This window comes from Vulpes lagopus, chromosome 4 (genome assembly GCF_018345385.1).
Source record: "Vulpes lagopus strain Blue_001 chromosome 4, ASM1834538v1, whole genome shotgun sequence".
NCBI classification, from domain to species: Eukaryota; Metazoa; Chordata; class Mammalia; order Carnivora; family Canidae; genus Vulpes; species Vulpes lagopus.
The window spans coordinates 78175135-78197707 of NC_054827.1; the positions used below are offsets into that span (position 1 = coordinate 78175135).

Sequence of the window (22573 nt, forward strand, 5' to 3'; positions counted from 1 at the left end):
AAAATAAAATAAAAAATAAATAAAATTTAGTTGCAGGAACAGAAAGTTATCAATACACAAAAAAAGGAGTTTCAGAAGGTAAATTTCTGTAAGTATAGATCACATTTATAATTAAACCTAAGGCTAGTATTTTTTTTTCCAATAAGCTATTCGTATTCACATAGGATATTTGCCTCTCACATAAGCAGGCTAAAGTAAGCAATTATATTTTGTCAAATGAAAATGTGACCAAAAGGATGACTTGCTAGGGTTTAGTGACTATAATAAATGGCTTGGAGTTTCCTTTATGTTTTAAGAATAATACAAAGTGAAGTATGCTACTTAAATAGTTAACATTTACAATAGCACTATGTACATTTTCCTTATTTGCATATTTCACTACCATATTAACAGAGCAAACTTCTCTAGCAGCACTCTCTGCAGACTATATAGCACTTGTTAACACTTTCACACAGTAATTTAATTTTTCACACAGTAATTTTTACCTGTCATCTAAGCTAAGGGTACTTTTGTTTTCTTTCTAGGACCTAGGGTGCTCCTCTAAAATTATTCATAAATGCAATTCATTCTCATTAAAGCCTCATACTATACCTTGAAGCGAACACCTTCTTCTAAGACAATGTAGCCTTTGGAAGGGGTCAGATCTTTGGACTCCACGGAGGAATTTACTTCTGTCACAATGAACTGAACTGTCACGGTTCCAAACAGTCCTTGCACAGGTTCCCGAACAATGTACAATACTGCAACACTCTCCTGTACGTAGAGAGCTGTTGGTTCTCTTAGGAAAAAGTGTTCACTGTTGTTAAATGATAGGACTCCAGAGCCATCATCGTTAGCAAGGATAGTAATTAAGGCTGTTGAAATAAAAATATTAAAGCAGTAAATGAAAATAGAGTGGGTTATAAGTACTGGGAAGTATGTAGATGTTTCATTATAAACCAGGCCAATTCTTCTCTAGATCACCTTAAGCAAGGGAAATTTTAAAAGGCATCTAATAGAATTCCGTATTTACTCATGATATAAAAATAGCCAGTAATCTTGGAATAAAAGGCAGCTTCCTCCTCAACCTAGGAAGCCAGTAACATATACCTTACTCAATGCTAAAACATCAGAAGGGCCACCATTAATAACAGAAACAAGACAATGCCTGCCATTACTGCTACTATTCAGCATTGTCCTGGAGCTCTGAGCCACGTAACAGGTACAAGAGCAATGAAAACAAAGAGTTGGTACACTATTTTCTAGACAACATGACTGGCTTCTTAGAAAACCAAGAGAGGGATGCCTGGGTGGCTCAGTGGTTGAGTGTCTGCCTTCAGCTCAGGGCATGATCCTGGGGTCCCGGGATCGAGTCTCACATCAGGTTCCTGCTTGCTTCTCCCTCTGCCTCTGTCTCTGCCTCTCTCTGTCTCTCATGAATAAATAAATAAAATATTAAAAGAAAAAAGAAAACCAAGAGAAAGAAATTATTGAACTATTGTAAGAGTTCAAAATATAAGCTGAGTAACCTTTGAAAACCAAGAGCTTTCTATTTTTGCTACCACTAGTGATAATCTAACAATGGAAACAACTAATACTACTGAGAACTTACTAACTGCTTAAACTGTATTAATTCATTTAATCCTCACCACCCTACACGGTTGATTTTATTATTGTTTTCATCTTACAGATGGAATGACTGAAGCACAGACAGGTAATCTGTGGAACTTCACAAGCTAGAAAGTCGTAGAACTAGTGTTACTAGTGCTAGGAAGTATGCTACGGAGTATGCGTCTAAAGGTTACTATACTATCTCTATACATCAGCTGTAACTATATAAAAAATATAACAGAAAAGGGACATCACTTATAATAGTAGCAATACTTAGGAATCAAGGTAAAAAATACAGAACCTACATTAAAAAAACATATAAAGTGTTAAGGCAGGACTGTGGCAGATGCTGTGTCCCACCCATACCCCCTGCGGTACTTCCTCTTGCCCTGGCCTCTCTCTAGCTGAGGACAGCATCAGCTGATGCAGGAATAAGGCCAGAACTGCTGGAGACCGAATACTCAAGAACATCCTCAAACAGTGAGGGATAGGAGCTGGGGAATGACTAGCCCAGCTCCCTCCTTTTAGGACAATCGCCCTGAGCTCTGTTCAACTCAGTGTCCATGGACTGAGCTCCAGCTGCCCAAAGCAGTACCCTTCAAGAGCACGTCTTCTATCAGCTTTCCTCTCTCTCTCTTTCACTTCTTCCCTTCTCACTATGCCTCCAGAGATCATCTCCCAAATAAACTACTTCCATCCAAATCTTTGTCTCAGGGTTTGCTTTTTGGGGAACACAAACTAAGGCAATAAAACAAAAGAAGATCTAAATTAATGAAGAGGTATGTATCATATTTCTTTTTTTTTTTTTTGTATCATATTTCTAAATGGAAAAACAATACTATAATGATGTTGAGTCCTTCCAAATTAACCTAAAACTTCAACCCCAACACTATCAAAACAGTGTCTTATAGAAATCAATTGGTTCATTTAAAGTTCATAATGGAAAAGACATCTGAAAGAATAGGTGAGATGATTTAGAGAAAGAAAAATAAAAAGTATTTGGCCTAAAAAAAATAATAAAATGTCTTTAAGAACTATGACAAATAAAACTGTTATTAGTACATGAACAGGCAAATAGAACAGAATAGAGTCCAGGAAAAACAGATGACACAGATAGACAGACAAAAATAAGTTTTACAATGAAAATCAATGGAAAATTGATGTCTCATTCTCTATAAAGTTTTAGGGAACCGATTATACATTTCAGAAGAAAAATCAAGTTGTAGCCTTACCTCATTTGCCACTAATGAATAAATTAGTGGTATGTTACATTATTAAATGTATATCAAAATTATGAAAATATTTTATAGCTTTTGAGTGGAAATATCCAAATAGCATTTTAAAGCATATCAGAAAATATATGATATTTTAAGTATTTTAAACAATTTTAAATAAAAGACATCATACTAAAAGATAAATGAGGGACTGGGAGAAACCACAACATTTAATAAGCAAGGGACTGACTTCAGAATATAGGAGTTATCCTATAAACCAGAAAAAGTAGAAGCCACAGAAAAACACAGTAAGAGATATAAAAAGCTAATCACACAAATAAACAAATTGCCAGGATCAACCTAATAAATGAACATGGAAATGAAGAAAAAATGTACAATACAACCACATTTCTTTTATACATTAGAATTTTTTAATGTTAAAGTCCATAGAAATTTCTGTTAAGAATGTAGAGAAACAGAAATTTTATATACACATTTTGGAGTGGGAGTAACATGGAAGGTAGCTGATGTCCTTTTCACTCAACACTTTGTACTCAACAGATGATCTTGGTTCTTCACATATACAAAGATTTACATATAAGAATGTTTATTGAAACTTAATGAAAATTTGGAAATAGGGGCACCTGGGAGCCTCAGTGGTTGAGCGTCTGCCTTTGACTCAGGATGTGATCCTGGAGTTCTGGGATCGAGTCCCACAGCAGGCTCCCCATAGGGAACCTGCTTCTCCCTCTGCTTATGCTCTTTATCTCTCTGTGCGTCTCTCATGAATAAATAAATAAATTCTTTTTTAAAAAAAAAGTTTGGGAATAGTGTAAGGCTGATAAGTGGGGCATAGTTTAAGAAATTACCCACTTCCAAAGCACTTATTATTCTGAGGATTATTTTATATTTTAAAATAGAAAATTACAAGCAGGAGATCCCTGGGTGGCTCAGCGGTTTAGCGCCTGCCTTGGGCCCGGGGCGTGATCCTGGAGTCCTGGGTTCGGGTCCCGCATTGGGCTCCCTGCATGAAGCCTGCTTCTCCCTCTGCCTGTGTCTCTGCCTCTCTCTCTCCTCCCTCATGAATAAATAAATAAATAAATAAAACCTTAAAAAAAGAAAGAAAGAAAGAAAAGAAAATTACAAGCATAACATAAACAGAGAACAAGATATTATTTTCCCCTACTCATGGCGGTGGGCATGTAACCTTCGTAATTCCAAACAGAATTATATTAGGACTTCTTTAAGAATGGCTTGAGTTTGAGTGCTCCTCTTTCCTATTATGTGGAGTGTAAAAGAATGACGTGGATAATTATCTTGTGACAAGTAACATTGGCCTTATAATGAAGCCAATACTCCAAAAGGCAAGGAGAGGTGGCATGTTAAGTCCTGGTCCCACTTCATTTATAGCTGTATGTCTCTGGACCCATAGATTAAATGAGCTAATAAATAAACTACCTTTAAGTCCATTTGAATTGGGTTTTCTATGGTTTATACATAAAAGATTCTTAACCAACACATTATGTCCATTCCTATAACCCTTTACATACAACCTACAAGGTTCTACAACAACAAAAAAGAGTACACTTCCGACATACTCTGAATTTGAAACAATGGCCACTGACTCAAGAAAGTTTTGAAAGACTTAGAAATATCAATCTGTTTTCATTAATATGGCAAGAAAAGTGAAAACCAGTTCTTGGGTTATTCAAAATTCTTTCTTTTTTCTACAAATCAGATTTTTTTTCACATAAGGGCCAATAATTTAGGAATACAAAGGTTAATTAGGTTAAGGGAATCCCAAAGAACAGTCAACCACTAACTTAAACAAGAGGTTGAAGAGTCAGTCAACACTTGGTCTTCTAAGTCCACCTGACTTATATATTACCATGGGAACTAAATTAAGTGACTTTTAAAGAGCCCTTCCAATCCCATAGTTCTGGATTTACATGAATTCTCCTCTCTTTTTTATCATCTCTAAGCAGTCAGTAGGATATCTAATAAGCAGTAAACTAGATGAATTTTCATAACAATTATGGCCCCTATACATCTTAGGTGTCAATATACTTCAATTCTATGTGGAGATAATACAGCAATGGGATGACATCAAAACCTTGTCATTCCCTCTATTGTTAAATAGGAAACCAGAGCAGTATTCAAATTTCAAATGAAAGACATTTACAAATTAAATAAAACCTATGAAAGCTGCAGAAATGATTTAATTTCTTACTACCTTACTACCAACCTACTTTTTTGTTTCATACACCACACACACACACACACAACCACTGTTATACTGACACAAGAATAACAAAATGTCTTCCTTATAATATTTTTAATTCTAAGCACAGAAAACCATCTAGACTCCCTAATCCCTCAACATCTACTACCATATTAGGAAAACAGCATGAGTGAGAGTGAAGTGTGTATGAAAAATTATCAAATACCTATTGTTTTTTCTCCCAGCTCTAGTCCAGGAGAAGGATTTGTTAAAATCAGCTGAAATGTTTCATCTCCTTCTGGAATGTCATCATCAAGAATCATGATGTCAATATTTTTATACCTTTCTCCATCAACAAAATGAAGAATCTGGTCAAGAAAGTGAGAGTAGATAATATATTTAAATACAGTGTTCAGTTTTTATAGAATATTTGACAGGAAATACAATATGGGTGGCAACATGAAATGAGCTATTTTAATAAAAATAAGGGATTTTTTCCCTTAATTTTTTATCTCTTTTTATTTAAATTGACATTAAGTTTAAAAATTAAAACTTGTGGAGAAGAGAAAAAGTAAGTATTTGACTTAAGAATAAAAGGCATCAGACACAAAAAAGCATTTTAAAACACTAATGGTATTTCAGTAAATTAAAACAAAGAAATAAAAGACTTAAAATTTTCAAGAAGCTCAAGAAACACTCTGGAACACTCTGATAAAATATGATGACAAATTCTTTGACACGATAACTTGTGTACGCATTTTCAAATATTGCAAAAAGATAGTGAATAAAATAGTATCAAATATTAAAACAAAATAATGGATGATTAAAATAAAATGCAGAATAATATTTAGAACTAAAAATTCAATTTACATATTTTACCAAAATAGTGAGGGAAGCTATTCCACAATGTAGAAGTCTTCTGCCCTAATTTATTATGGAATACATAATAGTTTATTACTTTAGGATTAATTTATTTATACAAGACCCAAATCAGTATAATTCTCAAGGATTTCACCATTGGGGTGAAGATGTAATCCAGCCCCAGCTGTGCTTCCAAATTCTGGGCATACACAAACAAGGAAACGTGGCCAAGAGTCCCTCTGCTCCTCTGGGCTACCAATGTTACACTTTCTTTGGTTTCATTTACTTCAAACCTAAAATAAACAGAATACATTAATCTTTTCCTTATTAGCTTTTATTCAGTAGATAAGGAATCTGACACTCAGAAAAGGACTCTCACACAGCCTTGGTCTTACCTACTATGTTGCCATTCAATTATGCCTCGAACACCATCATTGGCATCAATAATAATTTGTGCAGTCAAGCCTTCTGAATCTGAAAAGAAACAGAAGTATATTTTTAAATAAAAATGATTACAAAGAATATTATTTGACATAGAGATCACATAATTTTTCATACAGAAATATTGTCAACATCACTCAAAAGATATTTAAGAAAATAAAGATATCAATGCTTATGCTATCTGATTAAGAAAACTTTTTGCTAACAAGAGCATTGACTTATAGAAATCTAATGAACTGAGAACAATATAAAATAGGCACCTGAGATTATGGCTTTATTTCTATTAATTTAATAAAAAGAGGAAAGGATAATAGAGATCATTGGGAGGAGTATAAAGCACAAGAAAAGAGAAAGAAATGGGAAGAGACAGGAAGTGCTGCAGAGTAAAAACAGGTATAAGAAGGAGATGCAGGAAGGGGAGGAGGGCAGGGGGTGGGGGTGAATGGGTGATGGGCACTGAGGGGGGCACTTGACGGGATGAGCACTGGGTGTTATTCTGTATGTTGGTAAACTGAACACCAATAAAAAATTAATTTATTTTAAAAATTAAAAAAAAAAGAAGGAGATGCAGGGAGAGACAGGGATACAAGTTGGGACAGGAGGGGAAAAAGGGGAAGAGGTTAGGGGGACAGAGACTAACAGACTCAAGTAAATTTCTCTTACCCCTTTTAATCTTGTACTTTGTCTACCAAGTTTGGTATATTACCATGATTCATTATTCAGTATTGAAATATTAACCAACTCTGTTCCTGTTTAGTTTTTTAATATTTTTGGCCTTTCCCTTTTAAAACTCAGAGGCTCTACTTTACTCTTAGGATACTTATGGCAGCTGCCTAGGTGGGGATGGGATATAGGGAGAGTGTCGTTCTCTCTGAGTAAAGAGAACATTACCAAAAAAAAGAATATAAAATAAAAATCTGCCCATCAGACTAGGGGCTACAAAGCACAAGCCCAGCTCCAGCATCTCCTAGCTGTGTGGCTCCCAGCTCATTACTAAGCTTCTCAAAGCCTCAGCTCCCTCATCTGTAAAATGGGAAAGTAGAAGGAATGATGGTACTAACAAATAAAGCACTTGAAATGGGGGCATTAGAAAGCATTAAACAAAAGTTAAACTATTTAAATGACCCCTAATATGAGTATAAAGAAATACAAAATATCCGTTAGCTTTATTAGCATTAATAACTATCATCTAGTAAATGCCTCATATCAACAGCCTAGTCACTGGAGTCAAATATTTATTTTGCAAAAGAACTGAAACTTTTCAAATAATAATAATATGTTAAAAACTGGTGATTCCCTTCCATTATTTCCAAAGGAAATACTTGTCATACGGAGCCTCAAAAGTGAATAAGGAACCCTTGTTTCTTAGCTCACTCCTCTTGGCCATGATTCTCCTCCTTTAACCCAGACTAACCTGCCGCCTAATCACCCTCCACCCTGTCCAGAGCACATTCTAACCAAGGGATGGGGAAGAGGCTATCAGAGTGCTATTCATCACCACCACCTCCTGGGCTATCACACCTATAAGTTTCCACCAAATCCCTGATATTAAATGTCTAAAACGCGAACAAAAGTTTGTGTTTTAAAATAAAAATACATCTTTTTAATCTACATAAATTTAATCTGAGGTTCAAGTTTTACCTTTCAGTCTGTAATGAATTAACTGAGTCTTTTCTAAAGCATGAAAAGAAAGAGGTAAAAGGTCAAAAAAGAAGCAGAGAACATAACAAACAAACAAATGTTCTGCTTAACCTAAAGGAAAATAAAATCATCTGATACTCTGGAGATCTAATGAAAACAGCAAATGAAATTTTAAAAGGAAAAAATGCCTTCCTAAGAACTAATTCTATTTTGAAGATTACAAATTCAGTTATAGATAGTCGTAAAATTTAAAATTTAAAAAGCACCACACATTAATTAATCCTTAAATGTGTTTACAATCTCCAGTATATAAAACTGCAATAGATGACACTCTCTAAATTAAAACAAATCTAAAAGCTCACCATATTTTCTTCTATAGCTGAAATTAACAAGTATTACAGTGATCACTTTACTTTGTTTGATGTGAATAAATGAAAACAAAAACCATACCTAGTCTAGGAGGAAATGAAGTTAAAGGAGCCATGATGAGGTCCACATAAGTTAAATTCACAAGGAAATATTCTTCTAGTTCTGGTATGTCATCCTGCAAAAATTATATCCATTAAATCCCCCATTGTTATGTTCTCAAAGTAATAACCTCTCAAAAGCAGCTTTTAAAATTATCTAATAAATATATATATGCTTAAACATGCAAACCTAGAATAAAAATATTTAAAATTTTAAAAATAAACATGTATTGGCTCTGATTTTTTTCAGATTTGACACCAAAAGCAACAAAAGCAAAAATAAACAAATGGACTATATTAAAATTAAAATGATTCAGCACAGCAAAGGAAAACATCTACAAAATGAAATGGCAACCAATGGAATGGAATAAAATATTTACAAATGACATATGTAATAAAGGGTTAATATTCAAAATATATAAAGAACTCATACAACTCTGCAGCAAAAACATAACAAAACAAAACACAAGTCTGGTTTAAAAATGTAGAAAGAACTGAATAGACATTTTTTCAAGGAAGATGTATACAAGTGGTCCATACATGCATGAAAAGGTACCCAACATCACTGATCATCATGGAAATGCAAATTAAAATCAAAATGAGACATCACCTCACATCCCTTAGAGTGACTATTATCAAGAAAGACAAGAGCTAAGTATTGGTGAAGGTGTGGAGAAAAGGGAATCCTTGTGCATTGTTGGTGGAAATGTAAACTGTGCAGCCACTATGCAAAACAATATGAAGGCTCCTCAAAAACTTAAAAATAGGGATCCCTGGGTGGCGCAACGGTTTGGCGCCTGCCTTTGGCCCAGGGCGCGATCCTGGAGACCCGGGATCGAATCCCACATCAGGCTCCCGGTGCATGGAGCCTGCTTCTTCCTCAGCCTGTGTCTCTGCCTCTCTCTCTCTCTCTCTGTGACTATCATAAAAAAAAAAAAACAAAAAAAAACTTAAAAATAGAACGACCATATAATCAGGTAATCCCATACCAGAGTATATATCCAAAGGTAATAAAAACAAGATATCAAAGAGATATCTGCACTCCCATATTAGTGGAATTATTCACAATAGCTAAGATATGGAAACAACTTAAGTGTCTATCAATGAGTAAGTGAATGAAGAAGATGTGGTATATAGAAACACAATGGATTATTCAGCCACAAGGAAGATGGAAATCCTGCCATTTGCAACAACATGGATCAATCGAAAGGGCATCGTGCTAAGTGAAATAAGCCAGAGAAAGACAGATACTGCATAGTATCATGCAGTATCAGTGGAGTCTAAAAAAAGAGAAGAAAACATTAAACTCATAGAAACAGAGAGTAAAAAAACTGGTTGCCAGGGCCAGGGGCTGGAGGCAGGGGAAAAAAGGAGAGGTTGGTTAAAGAATACAAACTCAGCTATAAGATAAGTAAGGTCTGAGTGTCTCATGTAAAATGTAGTGACTATATAGTTGACAACAGTGTATTATATAGTTGAAATTTGCTAAGAGAATAGAACTTAAATATTTTCATACACAAAAAAGATAAACATGTAAGGTGATTGAATATGTCAAACAGGGGGAATCCCTTTCACAATGTATGTATGTGTATATATATGTATGTATGTATATGTATATATACACACTATGTATGTATGTGTATATATATAAAATCACAATATACATTTTAAATATCTTATAGTTTTATATACATTTTTAGACTCTACATATAAGTGATACCATTCAGTATTTGTTAATTATGCTTCAATAAAGCTGACATTAAAAAAATAATAAAAGTATAAACTTATACCTGATTATATGATAAGTTGTTAGGTTAAACCACATAAGACTGCTAATGTATCATTTTTCCTAGACTAACATAATACGTAAACCAATTATAGAAATATACCAACCTAATATATTTTAAATATACTGGGAGCAAAAGATTTTAAATTATGTCAAAATCCAATAATTAGAATGTGGAGCAGAATATTATGGAAAAAATAACAGGCTTCACAGTTTTTGGAGACCCAACACCAAATTCTGTAATTTTAAGTGAGTTACTTCAACTTAAAGGCCTCACTTCCACCATCTTTATAATGGGGAAAATAAGAGCTACTTTGGGAACTGTAAAAACGATTAAAAATAATGAGTATGGAGTGCCTGGCCTGAGAGGGTCCTTAAAAAGTGATAGATATTTGTGACGGTTAATTTTAATACACTATTACTATTAATCACTGGTGCCCATACTAGCAATGAAAAAAAGGCAGGTGCTCAAAACTTGAGGACTAGCAAAACCCATATCAATTGTGACTGGACAGCCAACAATATTTACATAAAAATCCAATGTATGTTTGTACATATGTGTGTGTTATACGTCTGTGTATGTACATATATGTATATATAAAATGTCAGTTCATACATTTTATTCATTTTATTTATGGAGATGTATTTCCTATGAAAAAATAAGAAAGTCTCTAAACTATCTTCTATAATATATACACCACAGGGAGTTACAGAATCAATGATATAAAAGGGAAGCCCCCTCAACCCCCACTGTTCCTCACTCTCACACAACAACCTCCCATCACTGACCACTGTCCCCCACCATCAACCGAGGCCTGGCTGATTTCTGTATATACAGGTCTGCAGTCTCTTACTCTCATGCTACTCAGGGAACAGAAATTGCTACAAAGAGCTAAGGAGAAAAAAACGGAAACTGGAGATCCTGTGTTCATAAAACTAGACTCTGCAAAGAAAAGAGGGTTGGCTACATATTTTCTGTTTTAAGAACTATCATATCTAAGGAATAATCCATTTATTTGTATTCCATTATATTAATATATTATATATATGAAAGAAGACTTGGTTTAAAGTTTTATTTTATCAAATCATGTGTTCCATGTCATATGCTAAATATTACCTTTTATCTTACGGCTCTAGAGTTCTCATACTATTGTATTAGGTCACTGTGCAATGGTAATCAACAAAACAAGAGTTACTAACTTCAGATGGTGGATAGTTTACACCACTTATAATTTTGTAAAAGTAAAAAGCCTCTGAGAAAATAAAATCTTTTCAAAAACAGAACCCCAAAATACATAGTAATTAAAAATTTTCCTATAGCAATATTTATTCTCTTCCCTCTCCACCCCACATATCATCTCCTATCACCTCCATACATACTATTTTCATAAACCTCTTGGAAATGTATTCAAGGTAGCTGAAACACTGAGTCTCAAAACAGCATGAGGTTTCACAATACGAAAAAATCATTTAAAATGCAATTTCAATCACCAGTGATAACTTTAAGTTTGACCATAATCACATTTTATACCAACAGCCTCTAGTGAGTTTCTATCTCTAATTTAACCAGTCCTTAATAACTAAAAGGCTGACCTACATGGATTTGCTGGTCCAATGAATCCTTTGGAATAATCAAAATGCTCCCCTGGAATCTCTTAGGCCAATGTCTATCTTAAAGGTGACTGCTCGGGATCCCTGGGTGGCGCAACGGTTTGGCGCCTGCCTTTGGCCCAGGGCGCGATCCTGGAGACCCAGGATCGAATCCCACATCAGGCTCCCGGTGCATGGAGCCTGCTTCTTCCTCAGCCTGTGTCTCTGCCTCTCTCTCTCTCTCTCTGTGACTATCATAAATAAATAAATAAATAAATAAATAAATAAATAAATAAATAAATAAATAAAAGGTGACTGCTCTAAGGAAATTCTCTTTATCATGAGATGTTTCTATAATAAAATACACAACAGCAGACCAGCCTATTCAGACAAGAACAGAAACTCCTGTGTGGTTTTTAAAAATTCACAAAAAGAAATAACCTGATTTAAAGGCACCAGAATATTCCATGAATTTCTACTTTCTTGGAAGTTATTCAGATTTAATATGATAATAGCAAAATAAAGAGTTTTACCTCAAGTATAGTAATGTTGATGGCTGCTGTCGTTTCCCCTTCTTCTAAAATCAGAAAGCCAACTACTGAGACAAAGTCAACATCTGGCTCAGCTAGGTTTCCTTCTGTTTGGTTCTTTAGACTCAACATTCCGGGAACTGTGCTATAGGTGACATTAATGGCTCCTAATTGAATCAGATGATAAAAGATCTTATAATTATTTAAACTCTTAAAATAATATCTGAGTGTTATAGCCTTTTTATTTTCCTAACATCTGCAGTAGCTTGTATTGTTGGCCCCAATTCCTTACTTCTTCCTCTACCCTTGGCCTTTGCCATGTAATGGCTCAATGATGTCCACTGTAGGCAAGGGGACATACTGCACTGCCTCTAGACTTGCAATGCAGTCCGTCCCCTGTGTGGCTGTGACTTGCTTTGGCTGTTAGTACAAAGTAAAGGTGATTACATGCTAGTTCTGAGCCCACATCTCAAGAGGTCTGGCATTCTTTTGCTTGCTTTCTTTGGCCTCCAATCATCACAGAAGAAGAATGAGAGACATGTGGAGTAGGGCAACCCTTGGCCAACCCCAACATATGGTAGTGGACCCAGAGCCAGCCTATTATTATACACTGCTGAGATTTTATGATCGTTACACAGTATTTCTGTGATGATAGGTAATTGCTTTAATCTTTCAAAAATAAAGAAGTAAGGGGTGCCTAGCTGGCTCTGTCAGAAGAGCATGTGACACCTGATTTCAGGGTTGTGGGTTTGAGCCCCACAGTACGTGTACAGATTACTAAAAAAATAATAATAATAAATATACTTCAAAAAAAAAGAAGTTATAAAGTCCTGTTCTGAATTAACAAATATTTTTTTCCTGTCTTTGATTTATTTGAGCAATGGCTTTCATCCACACAAGTAGAATATTAAAAAAGAATCTGCCTAGAAACCCCATTCACTCTAGAGTAACACAAACCTAGAGATCCGAATTCTCTGTTGATGAAAAGCTGAACTGTTATGTTAGCCTCTTGCAGCAAAACAAATCTTGATGAAAGAGCAAAATTTAAAACTCCATGTGGTTCATCACTGGCTTCTACAGTCAGGACAGCTGCATATCCTTGAGCATCAAGCAGAGCAATTCCTGCTGGTGGGACTCCTACAAACAACAGGAATCCTAAGAAATCTAACAGTGATTTGGCATTAACCTCTAAATACTTAAAAGATAGCCCCACTCTCTGAAACATACTGAAGTACCCATGAAGTGTTCTATTTCATTTGCTCCTTTAACAGAAATCTTCAGGTTGACAAACAGAACCTACATTTTCGTTTTCTTTTTCTAGACAGTAAATCATAAAATTTTTTCACTTGACATATTACTGTTATTATTTGCTATAATGGTCATCTGAATTACAGAAATTGAGTAGACACTGAAAAAAGTACCCAGATAATTTGCTCGAAGTGATTAGTTTTGAATTATCTATATAATTGGTCCAAATCCAAATTGGTCTGCTAATAAAAATGAATCACAGAAAAATTCTTCCTTTGGAAATGTATTTTATTCTGTAAGAAAATACTTAGCAAAATCTTTAGAGGTTTTTCCTGAGTCCACAAAGAGAAGTGTTTGCATTTGGAGCTCATTTTTTTTTTTTAGACCTAACATTTTTATGGGATAGATAATATTAAAAGTAATACTTTTTAATTAGTATGCATCTAGTTGTTAAAGATAGAGATGGCAAGTATTATTTTTTTCTAAAAAGAACAGCTATACCTGAAAAAAAAGATCAAATTGAATTTTGAATTACCTTGTGTGCTGACATCATATAGAATGACTTGGTATACTTCTTTCTCCTCAGGTACGTTGTCATCCAACAAATGCACAACGACTGTTTTATTCAAGGACCCCTATGTTGAACAGAAAGAAATTCACCCCCCTATTGGCACTGAACACAAAATATCTCCTGCTTTGATTAGATTTATAAATTGTGCATGCAAATATATTTTCATTTAAGGAAGCATCCTGTGGCTTAGAAAATAAAATAAATAAAAACTACTGATGAATGGGAAATCAGGCAAAAGTTAGATAGGGGCTAATTGTGGAGGATCTTGAATGCTGAGCTAGTGAATATAGATCTCACCCAATATGCTATGTAGCAGTATTGAAAATTTAAGACAAAGCAATACGTTGAGAGATTTCTATGGCAATGATGAACAGGGAAAATGGAAGCATGAAAAAGAAGGCTGTGTTGGAGGAAAAGCAGGTAGTAGGAGGCCAGTGTAGTTACTTAAGGCAGAAAGTTATGGGATTTAGCTTAATATCAAGGGAGTGTAAATGAGGAGGAAAAAAGAATTAAATGTATAATCCAACAAGAATTCATACTGAGTGTGTATGGGAAGGAGATGAAGATGAGAGAGTTATAATTAAATAGTGCTGATTTCCTATCCAAGAAATGTTTTTATAAAGTTATTTCCTATCACCTTCTTTCAAACTATCAGAGAGCTTCTAAATGGAACCTCAAAAATACAATGTGAACAGGACATAAAAGGATACTTGTTTTTGGAGCCATATTTGCTATCATCTTGCACATAGAGTTCCAAGACAGGGAGGACTAAGAGAAGCGGACAAGCACTGTCCATCATGTTTAGAATGACAGAGGGGACACCAAAGGTGGGAGGTCAGGGGAGCAGCAAGAAAGCCTGGCTCAAATGCAAAGCTGACATTTGCTGTTGCCTTCAAGAAGATCTGCCAAGTACACAGGAAAATACAAACCCACTTTGTAAGTCTTAGAACCTCTTTGAGTACTGTTTTTTTTTCCTCTAGGTTTCTAAGCAAGCTCCCTGTCAATTTCTGTTAAACTTTGTTTTACATAATCGGAGTTTTCTCATTTCCTTCAAAATACATTGTCTTCTCTACGAATTTGTGTTAAACCTTTTCTTTGTGGTATTACCTCAGGAAAGAAGAGCTGTCCAGTAGAGTTAGCAAAATTGAGTTCTAGGTTTTTCCCAATAATTTTCCAGTTAACAGAAACATTTCCTCGACCAGGAGGTGTTCTTACCACATGGAATTGCAAAATTTCTCCTGCAAATGAAATGTACAGACTGATAAATGCTTAATAGAAAATAAGCAACATCTGAACTCAACAAAACCCAAATCCCAAACATGCAACTATTATGACACCTTTTCCAAAAACATTACAAGGCTGTTCTGTTTCAAATTTTCCAGAAGCTTCATACATGCTTATTGTTTATTAATAACATAGGGATCCCATGTTTAAGTATTTTTATTTAGATAGAACTTCAAGAAGTTCAATACGTAAAAGTTACCAAAAGCACATGCTAAAATGGGGAACACAAACTTTTATACACTCCAAAACATGCACCAGAACATAAATGTTCTGTAATTTAAAGAAATTAATAAAGTCCTTATGGTCAAAACTAGTAATAACACAAGTAAATTCTTCCTTCACTTCTCCAAAGGACACAAATTCCTTACACTGATATGCAATGTGATTTTACACAGTGCATGCATAAAAATGCTTGCAAATACCTGAAAATCACATTTCTTTAAATTGTAACTTACATATACCATCAATGATTTTGTTTTATAAAAAGAAATACAAAGGAAAATGTCAAATTTGTACATCAGCCTCTGTAACTTCACCAAAGTTAAGAGTTTTCCTTCCTGGATAATTGAGGTATTTTAGATGCTTCATAGTTTCCATTCCTGGTTTTTATCCCCACATAATACTTTGTAAAATTGAAGAAAATCATGACAATCATTTCTTTTAAACTGCTGAAAGTGGAAAGTAAGTTCCTAGGGAGCACTGCTGATGGCCACATGGCTTGCTGAAAATGCACTTAATTCAAAAGTCATATACGATAATGAAAACAAAGTACACTAATGAACTGTATTACTAAAAAAAATAATTACTTTTGGGGCACCTCGGTAGGTTGGGCTACCAACTCTTGGTTTTGGTTCAGGTCAGGATGTTGGAGTCACGGGATCGAGCCCCACATCCACCTCTGCATTCAGCATGAAGTTTGCTTAGGTCTCTCTCCCCCTCCCACTACCACCCCCCTCAATCTCTCTCAAATAAATAAATCTTTAAAAAGAAGTTTTAAGAAAATAATTACTTTTATGAAATGATATATGAATGGTGTTTAGAGGGCTTTAAAAGAACACATCTTATTTAAATTTTGTGGCACAGACGTATAGTTAAAATCCCTGCATATTCACGGAAAATATCACTATTACTCAGTTATACAAATAAGCAAACACTTCTGACATTTTTTAAACAAGGACAGGAGAAATACGACAAAATATAAACATCTTTTTCTAATATCTTTTAAACTATAATTTTTATTTCTGAAGATAATAAAAGAACAAATATTTCTAAAATAGACTTCTTAAAATATGATGGATTAATTAATTTAGAGATTATCTTTAATTTCAGTTACTAAAAAACACACTAAAACTTTCATACTAAATTTAAGCACACATAACTTTAGTGCAATGAATTATCTGGGGAGAACAGAAAACAAGGCAAAGGATCAGAAAGATTTCCAAACCACACTTCCTCGGACACTTCAATGTATACATTTTTAAGTGTTTCAATACAAAAAAAAAATTAATCACCATTATATTAGTAGACTATGTCTTGGGATTTTTTTTAAACCATATAGGGACTGCTAGTTAGGAATCAGATTGTTTCAGAGTTACTGAAAGCCTGTGTAATCAGCCATAATTGCCAGTATATCATGGAAAAACTGTGTACTTGTATAATTCATATGAATAAAACATAGATACTACTATGAAATCCTAGAGTTCCTCTATTGTACACCTTGCAGAATTTCCCATAGGGTAGCTTTGTATTAAACAAAGAGTTTATTACCGAGAGACACAAAGAGAGCTTTGGAGTAATTAAGCACTTTCACCTACAGTGAGGTCTGGTGACACAAATAAAAATATTTACACAGTCATGGTTTTTCAGATTTTTTTAAGTGCCAAAACTTTAATACTTCAAGAAGAAAATAACAGAAGCTTGATCCAGTGCTAAAAATGCATTATGAACACAAATGGCAAGAAAACAAAATGTAGGTCAATAAAGGTCCATGTTGATGGGGAACTATTAATCATAATAATAAAAAAATGATTGCAAGTTTTTACATGGAGATTTGGGAATAATATACCATTAAAAGGCAAAAAAAAAAAATGCCATGGAGAGAAAAAAAGAAAAATTCTCCTACAAACTCTACATATAAAAGCCTCAAAGTCTAATATCACTTAGTCGACATCACCTTTAAAAATTAAACAAGTTACCATGCAAGTTACTCACAAGGAAATATTGCAAGAAACACAATTTGAAGCAGTCCACACACACACATACACACACACACAAATAAAAGATAAAGAAAGTATTCCTTGAATACAATTTTGTAAGCTGAGTCTATTACAAATCATATGAAAACTCATGAAGAGTGTGAAAATTTTCCAAACAAATATTCAAAATGGAGGTAGTGACTTTCCTCGTTAAAGCAGACTCCCAGGACCAGGTCCATTAAAATGTCTCCTGGGAAAAATTACCAGAAAGTTACTCTCTACCTAGATGAGGAGTCAAAGAACAGTCATAGAAAAAGGAAAGCTAAGAAACAAATCCTTAGTCTTTTAAATATAAAGGAAAGGACCAAAAGAATGTCCCAGAGAGAGTAGCTTATAATTTTCATATAAACATTTTCCTGTGTGCTATCCTATCTTCGAGTGTTTGCCCAGGATGAAAGCCTAAATAGGGCCTGTACCCACAGAAGAGTCTCATGACATTACCAGAAGTCCATCTTGATATAAAATCCAGAGTCCACCAAAAGTTGGTGATACATATCTTCAACTCTAAAATGGATCTGTCACATAGTATCTAGGCCTAACCTAATGCAGATTATGAAATGTAAACATAAAATGTATTTTAATAACCCTGAGTGTTTTGTCTACTTTTATTTCCCAAAACAAACCAGGAGTTTTTCTAAAAGATAAACATCAACTACACTGTAATAATAATGGAAAATTAAAACACAGGAAATGTATTTTAACAGATACATGTATACATGCTATATACATGGACCATCCAAATTAATTGCCCTCTACAATAAATAGAAGATGACTTAAACTATAGAGATATGAATACCGTACGACACAAACTATCAATAAAAACAACCAAGAAAAAATTGAGTGTTTCTAATATAGCAGGCTCTATATTTTTAAAAAGAATTGCATTTCTTGTTCCAATCTTTGCCTAAAAACATTTCAAAGTGTCTCTGAAAAAAAGGTAAATTTTTAAATCCATTGAATATGACATGATGATTACGATGCTCCAAGCTGGATGACTGAATGAAACACCTAACATGGATTTATAAAGGGCACACGTGTACATAGTTTTCAACCACAGTAAAAATCTATTGTCCCATATTTTTAAATTTGCCCATTCCATTTGAAAGAAAGTAATATTTACTACTGGGCATCTGTCCAATTGCTTTAGCATGAAAAAGAGAAACATAATTCTACAGAATCCAGTACATTGTTAAACACTAAAGCAATTTCTCCCTATGAACTGAAAATGTATTATTGTAGAATCAGAAGTTCAGTATGGTCCACATTTTAAATCTATTCACATAAATGAAACTTCAACACTTGGTCAAAAGCAGTGTTAACATTGTTTAAGAACACAAGGCATGACTTTTTAATACTATTTGTTAGGAAGTTATCTTGAAGAATCACCATTAGGTTTTCATTAATTCACTTTGGTAAACATATACACTTGATACACTTTTCTCTGTACAAGCTTGTGGTAACATAAAAAATATGCACAGATTCTGAATTCTTGAGGTTCAATATAGTGGCTTTTAAAAATTAACTTAGACTCTAGAAAAAAACTTGGGAATAAAGGCATAGGAAAGGAATAAAAATTCACCTCAGTTTTTATGTAGAAAATATGAAAAATCTAGGGAGCACACAAGCAAGCAATAAAAGCAGCTCAGTGTTTTCTTTCTAGTACCAAACTCATGCTCAAAGAGTAATATGATAATGCACACTATTTACCAATTTAGGCCATGGCCATTTATTTTAATTACTAATCCTTTTTCCTCTTTGAAAAAAAAACATATTGATATACAAATTACAAGTCCATAGATAATGCTTTTGATTATCAGCAAAATTAAGATATAGGTTTCTAGAAAGGCTTATTTGAACTTCTAAACTTTTCTTGCCACAAATCAGTAGCAAACACTTTATGGATGGGCATTGACTTGAGGCCCCTACTTTGAGGAACACTGCTTAAAGGCCTCTACATCCTTAGGTACCTGCTTCCCACCCCAAGTTCTCCTTTAAAATCCTCTTAGAGTTACCACTGCTTCCTCCAGTCCATTTGGTAATCTGATCTCACTGGTTGCCTATGGTAGCATGAGACACAGTAATTATTTTCTTTCTGATAATTAATGAAAACACACTCTTATCTTAGTCTCTTCCCACCTCTGGCAGAGCCTTCTCTCTCTCCAAAAAGGTCTTTTTCCTTTCCCAACACCTTAGCCTTGTGTTCCATACAGCTCCATCTTTGACACCTTGCTTTTATTCCTCTAACCACAAAGACCTTATTAATTTTCCTGAGTTCAACTATTATCTCTAAAAAACCAATTTCCACCTCTAACATGAGATAGAGTCACTTGAAATATTTACCAGAAGTTCCTGCAATGTTGGGTTCTGCAGCAGATTAAGTTTCTTCTCACAAATTTTCTTATAATATGGGCTCTGGATTCAGACAATACTGGGGTTAAGTTACACTATGAATAACTGTACTACTTAATTTCTCAAAAATGCACTCTCCTTGTGGGAAAATGAGATGTATACCTTTATACCCACTTTATAGGACTGTTGTTCAAATTAAGTATAATAATGTCCAGCACACAGAAAACACTCAGTATTATTGTTGTTATTACTAACATTAATTTCTGCAGTGACTTTTTATTTGTATTACAAATAATTTTTTGAGAGTTGATGATCTGTCTTTAGAATGGATTCAGAGTAACCTGTTAGTCATTTTTACTTGCTACTGCTATGACAGCATGAGATTCTAAGCCCCTAATAAAAGGAAAGAGTGTTGGAAAAGAGCTCAGACGTTTGCATTGGTAAGTTAAACTCGCAAGTTGGGAGTACAGTGAAGTAATGCACACTAAAACATATTACATTTCCAGCACAGCAACTAACGAGCTATATGATCTTGTCAAGTCACCTAATCTCTCTGCCTCTCAGTTTTCTCATCTGTAAAATAGAAGTCCAAATACATGATCCATGTTCTTGTCATTTCTTCTCTATTTATTCTTTTTTCTAAACACAGACTATAGTGAAACACAGGCTATAAATACCAGTTTTATCTCAAACAGACTTAGTCAAAGACTTTAGCAGTCATCTACACTGCTAAAATATTTGAAGCTAAAACGAGTCTATATATACAAAATCCTATGTATGACATAAAATATTATGTAAAGATACAAGAAAATTTCTATTTCTTAAGGAAAAAGATGGACACTTTCTAATTTTTTTCTAGTTTGGCACTTCACTTGTAAAATCTATCAACACAATACAAAAATCCAGGCTAAAATATTCTTTAATTAAAACCTACTATTTGTTTTGGATAAGGAGTCAGTGTTTCACTGTTTAATATCAATTACTACCACTAAGTACATATACACTTGTTAGGAACTGTGATAAGTGTTCATTAACTCATGTAATCCTCACTACGAAGTAAGTAATACTTGTCATTTAACAAATGAGAAAGCTGAGCCTCCCTAGCTTGACTAACTCCTAAAACTGCATCAGTGGAGGGAAACAAGCTAGAATCTGCAAGGCTCCTAAGTAGTTAAACAGACACCTTCCCAGCTAAGCTCCAAGCATGCTAACATACACAGCTCTACAAAGTAATGAAAGGATTAAAAAACAAACAAACAAACAAACACAACACACTGGAAACTTTAAAAGAGTAAGCAAAAAATGACCTCCATAGAAAAAAGAATGAATATGCTGAGCAAAAAAAGGAACCCACCTTCATGACCTATGACAGATCTGGAAGCCGTCTGAAAGCTAACAATTCCTGCCACGTTGTCATTGGCCAGAATGTTCACTCTCACAGTGTCAGAGCTGGGCAAAATTCTACTTCCCCCTTCAGTGTACACCAAACTAATGATGATGCTTTCATCATCCTCTGGCTCAGAATCATCTAAAATGGCTAAGATGGCAGTCTTTTTGATTTCACCTATAAAAAAATTAATAGAATAAAAACCAAAGTAACAAAATCATCAACACAGAGAATCCACAAAGGCCCAAATATTACTTCCACTTTAAAAAGTTAGGTACAAATATGTAAATGAATATTATGAGCAATATCAGTATAACTGTAAGTAAATGTTGTATGGTAATCTATATTCCTTCACATATAAAACACTGTAAAATTTTATTAATATGAACAGATTGTAGAGAAGGACATTTTGAATTATGGAAAAATTTAAAGGGTAAAATTATTATTTTATAAACATTTTATTTATTCATGAGAGACACAGACTGAGAGAGAGGCAAAGTCAGAGACAGAGAGAGAAGCAGGTTCCATGCACGGAGCCCAATACGGGGCTCCAATGCCCAGATCATGCCCTGAGCCGAAGGCAGACGCTCAAGCGCTAAGCCACCCAGGCATCCCTAAAGGGTAGACTTATTTCAAAGAATCGCAGTTTTATTCCTGGTCTTTTGCCTAGAACAATGGCCCAGCTAGTAAAAGTACTTCTAAAGCACCTTCTGTTGAGAAACAGATCTCTCTCTAGGTGAATGTAGTCTCTCTCTCATTCTAGCATTACTATGAATAATGTGATTCACACATTATTTCTTCAGGTAATCAAGCCAATACCTCCCTGAAAGATTAGGAACACTAAGAGAATGGTAGTCAAAATGGCAAACAGGAAAGGGATGGCAAATTCCAAGTGAAAGAACCAGCCCGAATGAGATAAGATCTTTGGAAAAAACGAGATGACAGCATCAAATACCAGTTTCCAGGATGTGGGTAAATGAGGGAAGGAGGTAAAAAGGGAATTCAAAGAAATGAGTGACAGTGACAAGGCTCAAGCAATCTACTTTTCAATTTGGTCTAGGACCCCACTAGCATATAAAGCATCAGTGAACACCCCTAAACTCAACATGGCTTCTGCAGTTCAGCCTATTATCCTCCA

General features: G+C 34.5%; 1 protein-coding gene across 4 annotated transcripts in view; it reads right to left on the minus strand.

Moving 5' to 3' along the window:
* ADGRV1 (adhesion G protein-coupled receptor V1) overlaps positions 1-22573 on the minus strand; it is a 530856-nt gene that overhangs the window by 388715 nt on the left and 119568 nt on the right. For all 4 annotated transcript variants that reach the window (XM_041752702.1, XM_041752703.1, XM_041752704.1 and 1 more), the window contains 10 exons: positions 21403-21612; positions 15268-15398; positions 14125-14224; positions 13299-13478; positions 12345-12508; positions 8419-8512; positions 6282-6360; positions 6041-6179; positions 5252-5393; positions 592-854 (listed from right to left, as the gene is read on the minus strand). In XM_041752702.1, the coding sequence (XP_041608636.1) occupies positions 592-854; positions 5252-5393; positions 6041-6179; positions 6282-6360; positions 8419-8512; positions 12345-12508; positions 13299-13478; positions 14125-14224; positions 15268-15398; positions 21403-21612 (1502 nt within the window). The remainder of the gene's footprint in view (positions 1-591; positions 855-5251; positions 5394-6040; positions 6180-6281; positions 6361-8418; positions 8513-12344; positions 12509-13298; positions 13479-14124; positions 14225-15267; positions 15399-21402; positions 21613-22573) is intronic.